The sequence below is a fragment of the Perca flavescens genome, chromosome 1, assembly GCF_004354835.1.
Source record: "Perca flavescens isolate YP-PL-M2 chromosome 1, PFLA_1.0, whole genome shotgun sequence".
In the NCBI taxonomy this organism is placed as follows: Eukaryota; Metazoa; Chordata; class Actinopteri; order Perciformes; family Percidae; genus Perca; species Perca flavescens.
Window position 1 is genome coordinate 31,965,329 of NC_041331.1, and position 17,439 is coordinate 31,982,767.

Genomic DNA, 17,439 nt, shown 5'->3' on the forward strand with positions numbered 1-17,439 from the left:
TATATGTATGTATGTTTACGCATGGCTGTATCTGCGTATTTCAGGCACAAATGCATCTGCCTTCGATCAGCTGGTCCTGACACTGGCCTGGGACCGGGTAGACATTGCCAAGAATCATGTGTTTGTGTACGGACAGCAGCTTCTGGTACGTATGCGTGCTTGTGTGTGTGCGCGCCACATCTTTCACAGATGTTTGCTTAGCTGAGCATTAGCTCCAAACCTTGCCCAAAATGACCCCAGAATCTTTGCTAACCACAATATGCAGTCTGAGGAGCTGGGGGACTGGAGTCGGGGCAGGCTGTCATGAACCGCTTGTCTTGACTGTAAAATGAACACTGTTACAGTTGTCTTCATAAGCTGCCCTCAGTGCGTATGTTTATTTTGAAACTTGGGGGAATCCTGGCTTGTGTGTGTGTGTGTGTGTGTGTGTGTGTGTGTGTGTGTGTGTGTGTGTGTGTGTGTGTGTGTGTGTGTGTGTGTGTGTGTGTGTGTGTGTGTGTGTGTGTGTGTGTGTGTGTGTGTGTGTGTGTGTGTGTGTGTGTGTGTGTGTGTGTGTGTGTGTGTGTGTGTGTGTGTGTGTGTGTGTGTGTGTGTGTGTGTGTGTGTGTAATATTTCTGGTATTCTCCCTAATTTAGTTTTTTTATAAATAATCATTTGCTGTTGAAATATGGTTCATAACAACATGTTTATCTTTGTGTGTATAGGTGAGCTCCCTGGAGCAAGCAATGCTGGATGCCCTCGTGATGGACAGGGTGGATTTCGTCAAGTTGCTCATAGAAAACGGTGTGAGCATGCACCGTTTCCTGACAATCAGTCGGCTGGAGGAGCTCTACAACACGGTAACATTCTGAAACATGCACCAGCTACTGATTAACAGAGATGGGCTGGTTGTAAAGAATATATACGTGTGTTATTGAGTGTTGTAAAGTTTTTTGTATATTCAATTTTAGAAACAACCTCCCAACAACCCAACTCTTCTCCATCTGGTTAGAGATGTTAAACAGGTAACCGTCAGCCACGTTTTTATCAGTTGATGTTAACCAGAATCTGTTCAATCTCATTCACCACTTTGTTTCTGTGCCTTCTCGCAGAGTCATCTGCCCCCAAACTATAAGATCACTTTGATTGATGTGGGCCTGGTTATTGAGTACCTGATGGGTGGGACTTACAGGTGCAACTACACCAGGAAACGCTTCCGAATCATTTACAACAATCTCTGTGGCAACAATAGGGTGAGTTCAAACGGTTGCAACTTTAAAGCAATGTCCAAAACGTCTTTTATGGTGTTGATATTTGAAACTTCAGTCTGTTTTTAAAGTGGTATGATGCACTGATGTTAAAACCTGGCATGTTGTGTGGATGTAGTAAAAAAAAAAAAAAAAACTATCTACGGTAACACTTAAGGCGCTGAAACACTAACCCGATAATCTGGCGAGGTCAGTGACTCGAGTCTGTTCGGTGTGTTCCGTGCCGTCGTCCATCTGAGGAGCTGTCGGCCTTCATTTTGGCCGATTTGACGTGTTCAGTCGGGACTCACCCGGAAATGGCGAGCGGAATGAGCGTGACTAGAGTCTCTCAAAATCTGACAAATCTTTTAAACTGACCTTTTGTTGATCTGAAATGAAGACAGATTCAGCAACTGCACGGCCTATTTCTCGCTTAAAATGTTTTTAAAAACCTGTTTCAGTGAACTATTTTAGTACAATATGAGATCGTATTCTGAACGAGCCGCCATGACAGTCCGGCTTGGAATTTCCTAAGAAAAACAAACCCATGTGATGAGTTTATCCAATCAGCTGCCGGTTTAAATTTTTTGGGCAACAATATAGATTAGTGCCGCCTGCTGTTATGGAGACGTATTACGTCTCGTCTCTTTGGTGTGTTCTGTGGCACTTTTTGGACCAACTCCAGGAGACTGATCAGTCCGACTGGCTTTTCTGCCGACAGGTTGGCCGTCTGGTTGGTGTGTAACTGCCATTAAAGGTGCTCTAAGCGATGTCGCACGTTTTTTAGGCTACAACATTTTTTGTCACATACAGCAAACATCTCCTCATTATCCGCTAGCTGCCTGTCCCCTGAACACACTGTAAAGAAATGCGGTCTCTGTAGACAGCCCAGGCTCCACAAACGCCAACAAAAACAAACTGCGCCAACCTGCACCACGAAACATAACCCTGTTCCAGCCGATAACCGACAAGAAGGACTTGGGGGTGGGGGTAGGGGGCTTAGTGTGCGGAAGGGAGGGGGAGGAGACGGGATGAGGAGGAGGGAGGGGCGAGCTATGCCCCGTTTTGTTTGACAATACTTCAAATGTCAACAAGAAGTGACATCACCCAACATCGCTTAGAGCACCTTTAATGCATTGTACTACTGGTGTTATTGAATGGATTACGGACTGTAACAAAAGTCAGAGAAAGAAAATTAACTAATCTGAAAATGTTTTCATATTCATCTGCGCAGAGGTCGGGGCGCCATGCAGCAGGTCCTGGTTCTCATTTGAGGAAAAGTCACGAGTCTTTTAGCATGCAGGCTGACAAGAAGGAGAAGACGAGGCACAATCACTTCATCAAAACTGCACAGCCATACAAACCTAAGGTAAATAACTCAATAAAAGGACCACAGCTTCCTATCCCACATTGCTAAAAATAAAAAAGTCTCAAGATAAAGATCTCTCTCTGCATCTAAGGAGCAATGGTTAAATTAAGTCTGTGTGCCTCTACCCCTCTCACTGCTCCTTCCCTCTCCTCCTAGCTTGAGTCTTCCATCGAGCAGAACAAAAAGAGAAGCAAAGAAGAGATTGTGGACATAGACGACCCAGAGACACGGCGGTTTCCCTACCCTTTTAATGAGCTGTTGGTGTGGGCCGTGCTGATGAAGAGGCAAAAAATGTCACTCTTCTTCTGGCAGCACGGCGAGGAGAACATGGCAAAGGCACTGGTGGCCTGTAAGCTTTGCCGATCCATGGGCTACGAGGCCAAGAAGAGTGACATGGTGGACGACACCTCAGAGAAGCTCAAGGAGTACTCAATGTGAGGTTTTCTGTGGCTTTGATTCATGTCCTGTAGCTATAAAATGTATCCGTGAAAGTGTGGACTAAACAAACTGCTGATGTGTTTCAGTGAGTTTGGGACGTTAGCGGTGGACCTGCTGGAGGAGTCGTTCAGGCAGGATGAGACCATGGCCATGAAGCTGCTCACCTACGAGCTGAAGAACTGGAGCAACTCCACATGTTTGAAGTTGGCTGTCTCCTCCCACCTACGGCCCTTTGTGGCTCATACCTGCACCCAGTTGCTGTTGTCAGACATGTGGATGGGACGGCTGAACATGCGCAAGAACTCCTGGTACAAGGTTCATGTTCCATCTAGATTTTTATTTTTGGTAACAAACAAAAATATAAGTGCTGGTTTCTGTGCTTTGTTTTCAGTGGTTGCTGAGGTTTGACAGTGTGAACTATTAGTCTATGTACAGCTTAATACAAAATATTAACTGATAAAATTAATAAACCGTTTACTAATACTCTTGTTTATCTAAGGTAACCTATTGGTGCAAGCAATTCCTGATTTGTAGGTCAAACCCATAGACTGTATTAAAATATGGACGTAGTCTCACCAATAGGTTTCTGAAGAGCCAAAATAAAGCTCAAAGTGGGCAGGTCTTGACAGGTTCTGATGTCGGCTAATCCAAAAATGGGCAAAGAGGTGGAGCGTGGATGGAGCTGAGGCGGGCCAAATGAAGCATGCAGCAAACAACGCCCTCAATGGGTGGGGGTTATGGGGTTTAGTCTCGCATTGCCAGACCTATCTTCAGTATAGTCTGGCTACACTTCTATCTAATCTGGGTTACAAAAGACACTAACTTTTTCTCAATACATTTTTAGTAAACATCCATCATTAAGAGTAATTATGCTACTGAAAAAAAGTATTGTTCCAGATGTCTTTCCTAAATTTCGTTGTTTTTTGTTTGTTTTTTTATTTGGATTTGGATACTCCGATGAAACGAACATGTTGTTATTTCTTTGTTTTGGGTTACTTGTCACTGGGCCTATCAAGACAGAACACATTTTAAATGATTGAACAGCCACAAAACGGGTTAGATGTGCACTTGGGCAATAAAACACTTGCGATTCATTATTGTGTGTAATTCAAGGACTTTCTTGACAAATATAGAAGCATCCACCCACATTAGTGTGTATTCGTCTCTAGGTGATTCTGAGTATGTTGGTACCTCCTGCCATCCTACTGTTGGAGTACAAATCCAAGGCTGAGATGGCTCATATCCCTCAGAGCCAGGATGACCACCAGATGACCATGGAGGACAGCGAACACAACTTCCAGAACATAGCTGAAGACATCCAAATGGTTTGATTTACTCAGTCCTTCTGTTTTTGTATTTTTATCCTTTTTAATTTGAAGCTCTAATATATGGTATCTCCCTAGTGTAAAAGCGGTCCCACAATGAAATAAATTGGTCCAAATGCATTATAATTCTTAAAGATGAAAAATAGTCCAATGTTTAGGTGGTGTTAAAAGGTTTAATGAGCTGTGAACAGGTTGTATGTCTGTTTTGTAATACGAGTAACAAGATAGATTTTCATATAAAAATATTTTTGATAAATACTTTTGTGTTTCTTTTTACTAGTAAGTCATTTATTTGCTTACCTTCTTTCACTCACTCACATCCTCTCTTTTGCTTTCTCTCTCTCTCTTCTAACCACATTGTGGCTTGCTGTTGTCTAATTTGGGCCTTGTTAACTCTCTACAGGATGTGTTCAAGGAGGCCAGATCCCACGACCATGTGGAGGCAAAGAATGACATGGAGACACATTTTCGTGCCAGGAAGCTTCCCTTAACCAGGAAAATATATGCTTTCTACCATGCTCCCATAGTCAAGTTCTGGTCCAACACGGTATGGAGATTACAGAAGAGATTGCACGCATACACATCCATCCAACCATTTTTTAATGGTTGTTTTCTGGGTTAGTATTCTGGGTAACAGGAGAGGATGTTGCTACCAAGGATTAGTATCTTAACACAGATGCAAACAGGAATGCGCAAAAGGTACTTTATTGCCTAGCTTAGTTCCTTTCTTCATTTGCTCCTTAGTACCTAAGACAATTTAGTCCAAAGGGACTGTTAGAGATGTGGCCATTAGTGATGTTCAGAATAAAGATCAACAAGAAACTAAGAGCTTTGCTTAATACTTAGGTCCCCCTCCGCCACACAAAAACCCTGCAGACTCTGGCTGTGATGGATACCATGAATACCACAAATAGTAGAGGGGGCATGATGCAACCTCTTATCAGACAACCACACAGAAAGTGGCGAGACACTGAGTATGAATACGCAGCTCTCTCACTCTTTGTACAGAATTTTAGCATTGAATGGATGGACCGATATTACGACAGCACTGCCCACAACAAAGCTCAGGGAACCCCATCATACAGCATTTTACTAGGGCTGCACAATATGAGGAAATTATGCGATATGCGGTAACACTATTACTTGCAATAAATAAACGGATAATAGTGTACTAATTTCTGCATTTGTAGTGCTTTCGGTATTCTGCTAAAATACAACAAATTGCTTGTTGAATTTAAAACAAATGTAAGAAAATAATTTCTAATGTTTTTATTAAACAAATTGAACATAAAAGACACCACTAAAAAAAGAATGTTTAAAGTGCAGTTTTCTACTGATATTCTCTTTTAACTAACTAAAAATAAATCTCTGTCTTTTGCAATATGTCCACAACCTTTCTTGATGGGGTTATTGCGCCAGTTTATATCACGATGAGTATAAAAAAATAAACCTAAATATATTATAATTATAATATATTGTGCAGCCCTATATTTTACAATCCACATTATGCATTTAGTTAAGACCCCTCGATTATTAGTGAGAAGTATTTGTTCGAGATCTTAATAGAGGCCAATTCTCAGAAGTCAGTTTATCTATTTCTTAGAGTGGCTAAGCAAAGTAATTTCTGGCTTGTAGGATCACCATCCTGTCCCCTTTTTTAACAAAATGAAAGCCACCACTTTGTCTGTGCTGTATTAAACCATATTAAAAGTGGGAGGCAAATGAGGGACCATTTTTTTACGCTGCACCACCACTCCTACTGGTTGACTTGTGGAGTGAGGAGGAATCTAAGATCAAAAGAATTAATTTCTGCATGTGTTATACCCTTACACTTACCTTTTTAAAACACATATTTATGGACCACAGACTTGTCAAGAGAGTCCGTACTAGCAGTTAAATGTTAACTGTTTTTAAACAAATGTTCTTGAATACACACTTGCTAATGTCATGTCCACACTCCTGCACAGGATTATCATTCAGCTTTTCTCACTTGTGCTGATGTTTATTTATATTCGCAAGCCTGAGGCTGGTTCTCAGGAGCCTGGGAGTCGTCTTTTGAGAGTTTTATTTGCACTAGCAGGGTTGTTTTTCATGCTATTCAAGACTGAGACGTGCTGATACCATCACTGAAACTGCTAGTCTACATAACACAGTCTGTGCTTATCTACATCTGCTGTACCTGCTTCTATTCCAATTTCAGCACATCAGTGCAGCACACAAAAGCTTACCCATCAGATGGGGGTGTTAATGGCTGATTTTCCAACAGTTCACATGTCAAGGTTCAGCAATTTTTTGAGTCCAAGTGGTACCAAAAAACTGGACGTGTGTTTGAGTGTGCATGTGTAACTTTACCTGCTTTTGTGGACTAACTTTCCCACAGTCTGCAGTATGGTTGTACAAAAGAGCTCCTTTCTGTTACTAGCACAGGTCAAACTTCAGTGCTGAGTTCAAGTACCATTGGGAGACAATCATGTGGTTTGAACTTCTTTCTATACAGCAAAAGAAGAAAACACTAAAAGTTTTTATTTGAACTAAGCCGCTCTAAGGTATGCAAATTACATAAATTAAGTAACCTGAGCCTTGCTGAGCTATAAACTTTTGTTGAACACTCAAAATGTATTGACTGTGTAATCTCTTACCTTATGTATTCGTCTATCTAATAGTTAATGATAGATATTTCACTAAAAGAAGCATTAATTTATTGTTGGCCAGTGGAGGGCAGGAGAATTCTACACACAACACTGATGTCACCTCATAGTAGAAGTTGTAATGACTAGCAGGGGGTTGATAAGAGAAGTCAAATTACTTACAGTAGCTTTTTCAGTGCTACGATGGAAATACTGATAATTGCAGCTTTAAATGAGTAGTAGAATATACAGTAGAGGCCAAAAGTTTGGACACACCTTCTCATTCAATGTGTTTCTTTATTTTCATGACTATTTACATTGTAGATTCTCACTGAAGGCCTCAAAACTATGAATAAGGGTGGCTACTTTGAAGAATCTAAAATATAAGACATGTTTTCAGTTATTTCACACTTTTTTTTAGTTAAGTACATAATTCCATATGTGTTCATTCCTAGTTTGTAATGCCTTCAGTGAGAATCTACAATGTAAATAGTCATGAAAATAAAAAGGAAACTCATTGAATGAGAAGGTGTGTCCAAACTTTTGGCCTGTACTGACTTTGTTGGGAACTGTGATTTTCACTTGAGACGGAGAAGATTAAATTTCTCTTCTTTCACACAGCTAACCGCCAGCTGAGCTCTGAGAGCTCAGAGCCCTCAGTCAAAATGGCAGACTATTTACCCCCAACTCAAAGTGCCATGATGAGGTTCAACCCCGTCAGAGGGCCTCAACTGACCTTGTCTCAAAATATTTCACAGAGGAAGCCCCTCTCGGGAAATGTCTGAGTTTAGAGGCCCTTTGTCCACACAGGCCAGTCATCATCTACATCCAACATATGTTATATACAATTTGTCTACATTTCCCACATTTATGACATATATAGTTTAAAAAAAAAAAGATGACACTATTCCCATTCTTGGAAGAATTTATCCTTTAAATGTATAAAGGTGTTTTATATAATGTTTTTGGAGTTGTTGATAGTTCTTATGTATCTCTTATTGTCAGCTCTTCTACCTGGGCTTCTTGATGACATACTCTTATGTGGTCCTGGTGAAAATGCCTGAATGGCCTTCTCCTCAAGAGTGGGTGGTCATCCTCTACATATTCTCCTCTGCCATTGAAAAAATTCGAGAGGTATGTCCAACAGAAGTGTAAGACACGTATTGTCAGGCTCCATAATGTTTTAAAACAATTAAGGTAATGAAGATACCAGTTTTTTTGTTGTCCTTTAAACTTTACCAAATACTACAAATTAACTTGTCTCCTTAGCATTATTTCACATTCTTTTTTTTTTCTTTTTTTTTCTCCATCTTCTTTTTTCCAGATGTTTATGTCTGAAGCAGGCAAAATAAGCCAGAAGATAAAAGTGTGGTTCAGTGACTATTTCAATGTGTCTGACTTTCTGGCCATTGTGACCTTCTTCATCGGCTTTGGCCTGAGATTGGCTGGAGGTGAGGCCTTTGTCCCCGGGAGGACAGTGTATTGTCTCAATATCATCTTCTGGTATGTGCGCCTCCTGGATATCCTGGCTGTCAACCAGCAAGCTGGACCCTATGTCATGATGATTGCTAAAATGGTGAGTTATTGTGAAAGTCAACAGTCACACCACCATATGATATAAAGCAAGCAGATATTAACGTTTTGTACACAGTGTAAAAGTTGTCATTTTTTTCAACAATGTTTTTCTTAAGGTGCTATCAGAGATGCAATGCAACAAGAATAATATTTTATCATTTACGAATACACTAATTTGCTGATGTAGGTGAAATTGTAATGAGCCAAAACTAAGAAATGCTTTTAAAATGTTTCAATATTGATAATTGCAATATTACAGTTAGTGTATTTTCTCAAAAGTAATAACATAGTGCTGATTTTTGATCTGTGCACTTAAGAAACTCTGAATGTACCATACGTCCAATATTATTTCAAGCAGTGATGGCCATATGTTTCATTCAGTATGTGTGACATATCTTACAGGTGGCCAACATGTTTTATATTGTGGTAATAATGGTTATAGTTCTGCTGAGCTATGGCGTACCCAGGAAAGCCATTCTGTACCCACACGAGGAGCCCAGCTGGACGCTGGCCAAAGATGTGGTCTTCCAGCCATACTGGATGATGTACGGGGAAGTGTATGCCTATGAAATCGATGGTAAGGACGATGAGGACGGTAGGGGAGATTACGAGATTTATTTATTTTAAAGCTTCTCACCCTGGCATTAAAGCTGACTGTCAATCAAAACGAGCACTGGATATCAAACCCACCACGACGGCTAGCAAATGCCCTCAGCATCTTTCACACACCGAAGCAGCCAACGCAGGTCTCTTTAGAGAGGGCAGGGCTTTTTGCTTCATCACAGCGTCAACTTCCTCGACTCCATTTAAAAATGGTCTGGCTAGCAGGAAACTATTAAATGATCATCACTTGAGTCTTGGGCATTTGAATCTTTGGTGAAACAGAACACCTGGCTGTGCTCCATAACCTGAGTTGGCATCCCAAGGTTTCACACACAGTTGAAATGTATCACATGATAACCACCCTTACTGTGACCTGGAAGTAGCGAATAGTCAGATCAGATGTCAATTACGCAGTGTAAGTTTGTCGTAAAGTTATTATAGTGAAAAGAAAATATAAAATGCTCAAGGTTTTTGAACAAACCTTTAAGATATTTCACTGAATAAATCCTTGTTGCAGTGTTTTTCCACACATCAAGTGTAAGAAGCTAATTGTAGCTGTTCGCTTTAAAGTAAAGTGTACCAATATATCAAGCTAATATATCAATTAATGTAAAGGGATGATGCTGCCAACAGCTGTTAACACACTTAAAACATCACAATGAATACATTAAATAAAAAGTGAAACAGATTTTATATTAATACAGTTAATATTTCAATGCAGTTTCATTGTAGCATTGTCCTCTTTGTCTTAGTATGTATACATGTGTTGTAGAGTCAGATTTGGACCCACAGGGGGACAGAAAGTTAGTTAAAGATTTTTGCAAATTAACAAGACCGGGATGTGATGAGCGCGTATATCTTTAGCATATTTTGGGGAGTTGTATGTGCGCGCAAACTTGCAGGTGTGTGCATATCCTAAAAGTCTTATCTTCTTCACAGTGTGTGCCAATAGCACTGAAAACAACGTAAAAGACCTGTGTTCGACAGGAGTGTGGCTGACTCCTCTGCTACAAGCGGTCTACCTCTTTGTACAGTATATACTAATGGTCAACCTCCTCATCGCCTTCTTCAAGTAAGTGCACAATATTTCAGAGCTAAATCCACAACAATATGTGTACTCATTAGCTTTGGGTTACGCGTTAAATCTTTTATACTGTATATTGCTGGCATTCTCCACAACATCATCATCATCATCCTCGGTGTAATTTCTGTACTCTGTTTTCCAGCAATGTGTATATGCAAGTGAAGTCCATTTCTAATCTGGTGTGGAAGTACCAGCGCTACCACTTTATTATGACCTACCATGAGAAGCCTGTCCTCCCTCCCCCCTTCATCCTCCTCTGCCATATCTACTCCCTCTTCTGTATGTGTAGAAAGAGGAAGAAGGAGCATACCTACGGACCAAGTACGACAACACTACTGGCATTCTTTGGTAGAAACTGCATGTTGATTATTTAAAAACCTGCTCTAACAGTAACACCGTCTTCTTTCTTTCTTTCTTTCTTTCTTTCTTTCTTTCTTTCTTTCTTTCTTTCAGAGCTGTTTCTCACAGAGGAAGACCAAAAGAAGCTTCATGATTTTGAGGAGCAGTGTGTGGAGACTTACTTTCATGAAAAGAATGATCAGTTTCACTCGGGAAGTGAGGAACGCATACGTATTACCTCAGAAAGGTGAGACTGTTACTGGGCTTCTAACAAGTGCCCAGTGAAGATTTCTTGTAGATTAACAAAAGGTATGTTTACAGTCAGTGTTACTCACTAAAATTGTGGGTAGCCTTGTGGTCTAACAAACGTGTGTGCATGTGCATCCTCATGCAAACGACACGAAACAGACCCACTTATAACAAACCGCTCCACAGGTTGCCTTTTTCAGCCTGTCAAAAAGCTAAAGCTCAAAAAGATTCAGTGTTTAAAATTAAATCCAATGAGTAACAGCATACTGAATATACAGTAATTGTGACATTTAACATTTCCCTAAATGACTAGACATGAGAAAAATCAGACATTTTCCAAATCAGGTCAGTGAATATACCATGCTAGAGCATTGGTCATTTAATAAAAATAAGAAATTAATCCTTTCCATTTTCTAAATGTAACAATATAACATTTAACATTAACAATAGTAGGTAACACAAGCTGAGCTGTGGGTAACTGAAGCTACCGTTTGTCATTTCCAGGGTTGAGACCATGGGTATGCAGCTGAGGGAGGTTGGCAACAAGGTCAACTTTATAAAACGCTCTTTGCACACATTGGACTCCCAGATCGGCCACCTGCAGGACCTCTCAGCTCTGACTGTGGACACCCTGAAGACCCTCACTGCTCAGAGGGCGTCGGAGGCCAGCAAGGTCCACAATCAGATTACCAGGGAGCTCAGCCTCTCTAAGAATGTGGTCCCCAGCATCGGTCCTGTGGCAACAGACACTGGCCCCCACTCCAAATCATCCGTCATAGGCAAACGCAGTGTGGGGGCCTACCTCGGCTCGTCTTTTCCCCTGGCAGGAGCCAACATTGCAGATTCTCTTTTTGGGATTGGTGTCGGGGGAGGGGCTGGGACGGAGAGTAGCCGAAGAGTCGGGAACATCCCTGAAGCAGGACTGGGGCTGGACCCCAACCTGAACCCAGCATTAAGTCCAGAGAGGAGGGGGTTGTTTGGGCTCGGGCACCTTTCTGCAGAGGCTGGCTCCTCAGGCAGTGTCGGCTCCAGTGCCTTTGTCCAAAGTGCTGTGGCCATTTCCCCTCCAGAGCTGCGTCTCCGAGGACGCTCTCTCACCCAGAGTAAGCTGACCCGTCCACAAGAGCCGGGCCTTTCCGACTCCCCATCCAGCCTGCCCAATGTACCCTCCTCAAGGGCTCAGTTCAACATAGGCTGCACCGCTTCCCAGCCCAGTGGGTCCAGCCACCCAGATCTCGCCCTAGTTCGGCTTAACCAGCAGCCCTTCCAGCCAGACAGCACCACTGTAGAGTTTGGGGCGTTTGTGGGTAAGTACAAGACTGCGGGTAAATCTGGTAGCGATGAGGAGGGTGAAAACTTTGAGTGTGTGTATCCTACTGTTGTCATTGTCTCTAAGACTCTGTGCTCTGCTCGGCCTGCCTGCTTGCCTGCTTGTCTGCTTGCACTGCAAAGCCTGAGAACACGGGGGGGGAGAGCGAGAGAAGGAGGTGGGTTGGGGGTACGTGAACGAGGCATTCAACGACAAGGGCAGATCAGGCTCTCGAAGTAGCCAAAGCACCAACGCTGAAGGCCACCTGGCTACTGAAGCTGAATCCTAACTGGGTGACACCCACGGAAATAGTGGCCTGTCAGGCTGTGCGCATGCCCCTGCTGTGGCACCCAGGAGACCCCACAGAGGAAGCACGAGAGAATGGAAAATGTCGGCACCAACTGCCCCTCCAGTGTCCTGGTATGAGGGTCAAAGTGGGTCAGAAGTCTCGCTTGACAAGAAGAACAAGGCACAAGAGAAACACAATGAGAGGTTTGAGTTTCAGTCTTAACTTAAGTTGAGGACTGTGTCTGCCGGGTGCTCGGGCCTGTCCATCTCCAGATCAGGATCCCAGTAGACCTTCAGCTGGTGCCTGTTCTTTTCCTTTCTCTGCTCTGTTTGGACCTCTCGTCTGACTTGTTTATTCTCTGTTTCTGGGTTGTTTGGAGGTTTTCACATGTAATGTGACTGGAGCGTAAATGATTGGTTGATTGGTTAAGGTTTTTAGCAATAACCGCAATTGATTAAGGATTTGTTTGGCAGGTGGAGGTGAGGAATTTCTCATAAGAATCCGCTGTTTGAACTGTGATTATTTTACCATTGGGGTGATAATGATGTCACCAGATTGGGAAGTGCGTCGTTGAATCCTACACAGCGATTGCCTTAGATGTTACAGTACAATGGGAGTAGGGATTGTTTTGCTGGGATGTTGTTACACAAGGCAAACCTGAATTACTAGGAGAAAAGAAAAGTGTATATATTTTGATAATGTCACAGAGTGACAGGGCAGTTTCAATGGGCCTTATGAAGATTGACAGTATTTTCTTGGTTTCAGGACATAGAGACAGTTTGGACCTCCAGCACTCTACACCCAAAGAGACCTCCAGCAGACGGCAAAGCCCGGTCACACAGACCAGATCGCAGGTGTGTGTATGTATGCATAAATGTATGAATCATCATTTGGTTGTTTGTTGCATGGACAGTATAGTGTATATACATTTTTTTTTTCTTTCTTTTATCCATGTCAATAATATTGACAGCCCAATGTTTTTAGGTGTTTGTTTAAAGTGTGTTCCTGTCATATTTGCCTTTTATGTAAACACTTTGTAGCTTATTGATGATCAGTCAACACACTTGTTTTAGAGGTCCTACAAGGAGATTTTCTGATGTGTAAGTAAAAACGTGTCCCCCCTTGTTAACTTGTGCCATCTCCCTTTTAAGCATTTGCCATTATTTGCCACTTACAGTCAAAATGTGTCACATCTAAATGAACCACATGGTTTACCCCAGGAAACAGATTAGCGGAGGTGGTAATACAAATGTTATCCAAACTTTAATTTGATGCAGACTTTATTTGCTAAAAGGTGTGGTGATTATAAAACTAACTTCCGCCTGGTGTCTAACCTGCATTGATTTTCACGCATCAGCAACCAACTGTGACTTATTGGGCTGTTGGTTAAGACATGCTGCTCTGATCTATTACTGCGAATGAACAATGTTGATTGATCAATTCACCTGTTGAGCTGAATCAGACAGATCCTTATGCAGCTCATCTTGTAGTTAATGTAGTTACTAGATGATCTCTCTTTGTGTTTGTACCTCCGTCTTTCTGCCATAGGCTCAGCCTGAAGGTCCCGGTCACATCAGAGCAGTCAACTCCTACACTGGCTTCACAGAGTATGACAGAAACCCAGTTTTCCTCCATCCTGACTCCTGTAAGCTCACAAAAATAACACAAATAATCCTAAGAAAATATCTGCAGAGGAAGATATTTTTAAATATATACAATCATTTCAGTTCATCGCAGCCCAAAAACCAACAGCAGCATCAGTTTCTTAAATGTTCAGTGTCTCTCCTAACACGTTATGGTTGGTGATTGTTTGTGTTTCTGTAGCTCTGACAAAGAAGGACAGAAGCAGAGTGTCAGCTGAAGACATCCTCATCCACGATGACCCCAGGGCTGCAGTTCTGGTAAGAAATGTCTCTATGTGTGCAGAGTAAAACAAATAGAGGTTAACTTTATTTATGCCGGTTTCTGTCTGTGTTTAACGACTTCATGTTTCTCCACCAGGAAAGAGTTCAGGTCAAATCAGCCCAAGCGAGCAGCCTGTAAGTGTCCTCCCACTGGCCAACAAGATACACACACACACACACACACACACACACACACACACACACACACACACACACACACACACACACACACACACACACACACACACACACACACACACACACACACACACACACACACACACACACACACTCACACTCACACTCTCACACACACACTCTCACTCTCACACACACACACACACACACACACACACACACACATTATCATATTAACTTTGCTTAGTCAATGAAGAAAGGACAGTAATGTAAACACATTTGTCACATGCAGGAATGAAAATAGAAAATAAAAATCTGTGACCCGTCAAAATGTGTTACTGTAGAGCCGTTCTACTGGGAAAAATCTGACCCGGGCAAAGGCATTAATAAAAACTATATAAAAATACCGTTCTTTTCACGGTTTGTCTCGTTTGCTGTTACAGGTCATTTAAGATCATTCAATTTAAAAAATGACACAGTTTCAGAATCATTATAAAGTTACATATAGTAACTTTAAAGCCAGCACTCACCGATGCACACTTTATTCACACCACCCTAATGTAATGCATTACTCAAGCTCCCGTGTAGATTCATGAACTAGACTGATATGCATGTTATCGGTAACTAATGTCTTTCTGTTGTGTCTCTTGCTCTCTTTCAGACGAGCTCCTGGGGAAGAAGCACTAAATGGTAAGAAAGTTGGGTTTGACTCTTCTATCTGGATCAGCTGGTCCAGCACATTTACACAGGCTCTGTTATCAAAGTGATCCTTTTCCCTTTCTTGGCAGCCAATATGATTTTGTGTGGTACCCTCCATCCTGTAACACCTTTTATCAAAAACATGAACAAAAAGAGTTTTTTTTTTCCAGACAAGGAAAGGTTGATAGAAGTTAAAGAAAATCTGGGGTAGATTGGGAATATCCAAACTGTCTGTAATATATTTAAAAACCCTATAGTTAGCCCAACGTAATGTTGGAACTTTTAGGAAATCCTAAAAAAGGGATTGTACTTGATTATGATGCTTACTCATGTTTCTGGATGAAAGCTTCACTATGCTTTTCTTCTTCTGTGGTTACAGCTGCAGTTTCTCTCTACACGCCACGACACACCCACCTGGGAGCCAGAAAGGACTGTGAGTAACCCAAACATGTGACCAAACATGAATGTGAAACATGAAAACAGTCTAGTAGTTTCTTGACAGAATGAACAATAAACTGATGATAATAAGACGGCCCTGGTTAAAATTGTTTTTGCGGAGATAACATTAAATATCCAAGAAGTTTAACACGTAAATGCAAATCCATTTTGTGCAATCTTTACCTGGCAACAGAAGTGACTTGCAGGAAGTCAAACTGTTGCATCAAGCTTGAACTGTTATTGTGATTGTTAGAGGTTACATAAGAGTGACATGACACTGACATGAACGTGTCATAAACATAACAAGTCATAAACGTTTGACATAACGCTTCTTTAGTGTCATTTGGTTTTTGTCATGACAAGTTAGGGTTAGGGTTCATGTGTCATGACTGTGTCAATAAATTACATTAACTCATTCTGTAAAAAGATGAACAGTTCTCTTCTTTTCCTCCATAGCTATTGGCTCACCTTTCAAACCCATGGAAAGCTACCAGTACTCAGGTGAGACATGGAGAATAAGTTGTCATTGTGTTTTCATGTTCTGTTATATTGTCCAAAATTGATGATTGTAGATTTTGTTAAATCGCAGTTAATTTGCTGTCTGTGGGTGAAAATAATCAATGTTTCACAGAGGCGAAGAGCAATGAATAATCCTACAAGTAGTTACACCTCTGTTCAGTCTTCTCCTGCACTTGTCCTGACCTGTTTGTGTATTTATGTGTGTGCATATACTTTTCCTCCTGCAGCTGTAGAGCGCAACAACTTGATGAGGCTGTCCCAGAGTATCCCCTTCACCCCTGTGCCTCCTAGGGGTAAGTCTGAATCCCGGTGCATTCCCAGGCATGACAGGTCAGGTAAAAACACAGCAGACAGTTTTGAGAAAAGACAGCAGGCAGTTGGAGAATGAGGAAGTTTGGAGGCAGATGAGAGATGTGTTTTTCTACGTTGTTTTTGCCCTCCCACATCTGCTCCTGTTTGCCTCACAGTCACGCCCAAGATGTTGTTGAGCTGCTGTCTTTTATGTGTGCGTGTTGTTGTTGTTTTTTTTTAATGATTTTGGTTTCACAATTCAGATAGACCTCCCTGCTGAAGAGGAACTACTGATTAACTAAATATTTGGATGTTACAGTTTTGAGTGGCAGTCATATTGTTGTCACAGTTTTGCTGTTTTTGTTGTTACTGTGAATGTCTTGAAGTTTAAATGTCTTGTGATCTGTGCAGTTTCTAGGCATTTCATCATGATGGTGTTAGGAAGGTATAATTCTGTGTATGTATGATGCAGACAACTCATGAGAAAAACATGAATCTATACTGCCTTTCAAAGGCAGTGAGCAGGAACTACAGAAACCGGGAAGTTGAGGGGAAAAAAGGGTTTGAAGGTATATAAGTTGTAAAAGAATAATGTTATATCTTTTTATGCTAATTAATAATATATGTCACAGACCTTACATACAATCTAATAAAACATTAGAATGTTATGACTATCTAAAGGGCACAGGATAATGCAGTATCTACAAACAAAATGGTTTATTCTTCGCATTTCTTGTCTATTTGAACCAACAATTTAATGAATTATTTTTAAATTAAATACATTTAAATATGTTATTTATTGTAGCCAGCTTAACCTCAACAAATCTCATGAATTCCACCAAAAGCAGAGACGGCAGTTCCTGTTACTCTGCTAAGCTGGGCTAGTTACCTTTTTAGGACTACTTTATCTCGTGTTTTTATTAATTATGTTTAGATTTAGCTTTCCCCAGCGCGCCCTAACTAGCTAGAGTGCAGTCACGGCAGTTTGGTTTTTACCTCTGTATAATAGGTCTTGG

The 17,439-nt window shown here is 41.3% G+C and overlaps 1 protein-coding gene across 5 annotated transcripts in view; it reads left to right on the plus strand.

The window, feature by feature from the left end:
* trpm7 (transient receptor potential cation channel, subfamily M, member 7) overlaps nucleotides 1-17,439 on the plus strand; it is a 47,825-nt gene that overhangs the window by 24,106 nt on the left and 6,280 nt on the right. For 3 of the 5 annotated variants that reach the window (XM_028585567.1, XM_028585645.1, XM_028585724.1), the window contains 24 exons: nucleotides 45-145; nucleotides 706-840; nucleotides 952-1,005; nucleotides 1,093-1,233; nucleotides 2,462-2,596; nucleotides 2,753-3,030; nucleotides 3,121-3,349; nucleotides 4,204-4,359; nucleotides 4,763-4,906; nucleotides 7,992-8,120; nucleotides 8,311-8,562; nucleotides 8,964-9,138; nucleotides 10,104-10,236; nucleotides 10,391-10,569; nucleotides 10,702-10,834; nucleotides 11,341-12,143; nucleotides 13,200-13,288; nucleotides 13,983-14,079; nucleotides 14,259-14,335; nucleotides 14,436-14,473; nucleotides 15,138-15,166; nucleotides 15,555-15,608; nucleotides 16,070-16,114; nucleotides 16,360-16,425. In XM_028585567.1, the coding sequence (XP_028441368.1) occupies nucleotides 45-145; nucleotides 706-840; nucleotides 952-1,005; nucleotides 1,093-1,233; nucleotides 2,462-2,596; nucleotides 2,753-3,030; nucleotides 3,121-3,349; nucleotides 4,204-4,359; nucleotides 4,763-4,906; nucleotides 7,992-8,120; nucleotides 8,311-8,562; nucleotides 8,964-9,138; nucleotides 10,104-10,236; nucleotides 10,391-10,569; nucleotides 10,702-10,834; nucleotides 11,341-12,143; nucleotides 13,200-13,288; nucleotides 13,983-14,079; nucleotides 14,259-14,335; nucleotides 14,436-14,473; nucleotides 15,138-15,166; nucleotides 15,555-15,608; nucleotides 16,070-16,114; nucleotides 16,360-16,425 (3,672 nt within the window). Of the gene's footprint in view, nucleotides 1-44; nucleotides 146-705; nucleotides 841-951; nucleotides 1,006-1,092; nucleotides 1,234-2,461; nucleotides 2,597-2,752; nucleotides 3,031-3,120; nucleotides 3,350-4,203; nucleotides 4,360-4,762; nucleotides 4,907-7,991; nucleotides 8,121-8,310; nucleotides 8,563-8,963; nucleotides 9,139-10,103; nucleotides 10,237-10,390; nucleotides 10,570-10,701; nucleotides 10,835-11,340; nucleotides 12,144-13,199; nucleotides 13,289-13,982; nucleotides 14,080-14,258; nucleotides 14,336-14,435; nucleotides 14,474-15,137; nucleotides 15,167-15,554; nucleotides 15,609-16,069; nucleotides 16,115-16,359; nucleotides 16,426-17,439 lie in introns of those variants that run through there. The other 2 variants (XM_028585809.1, XM_028585886.1) reach the window with 2 other exon arrangements.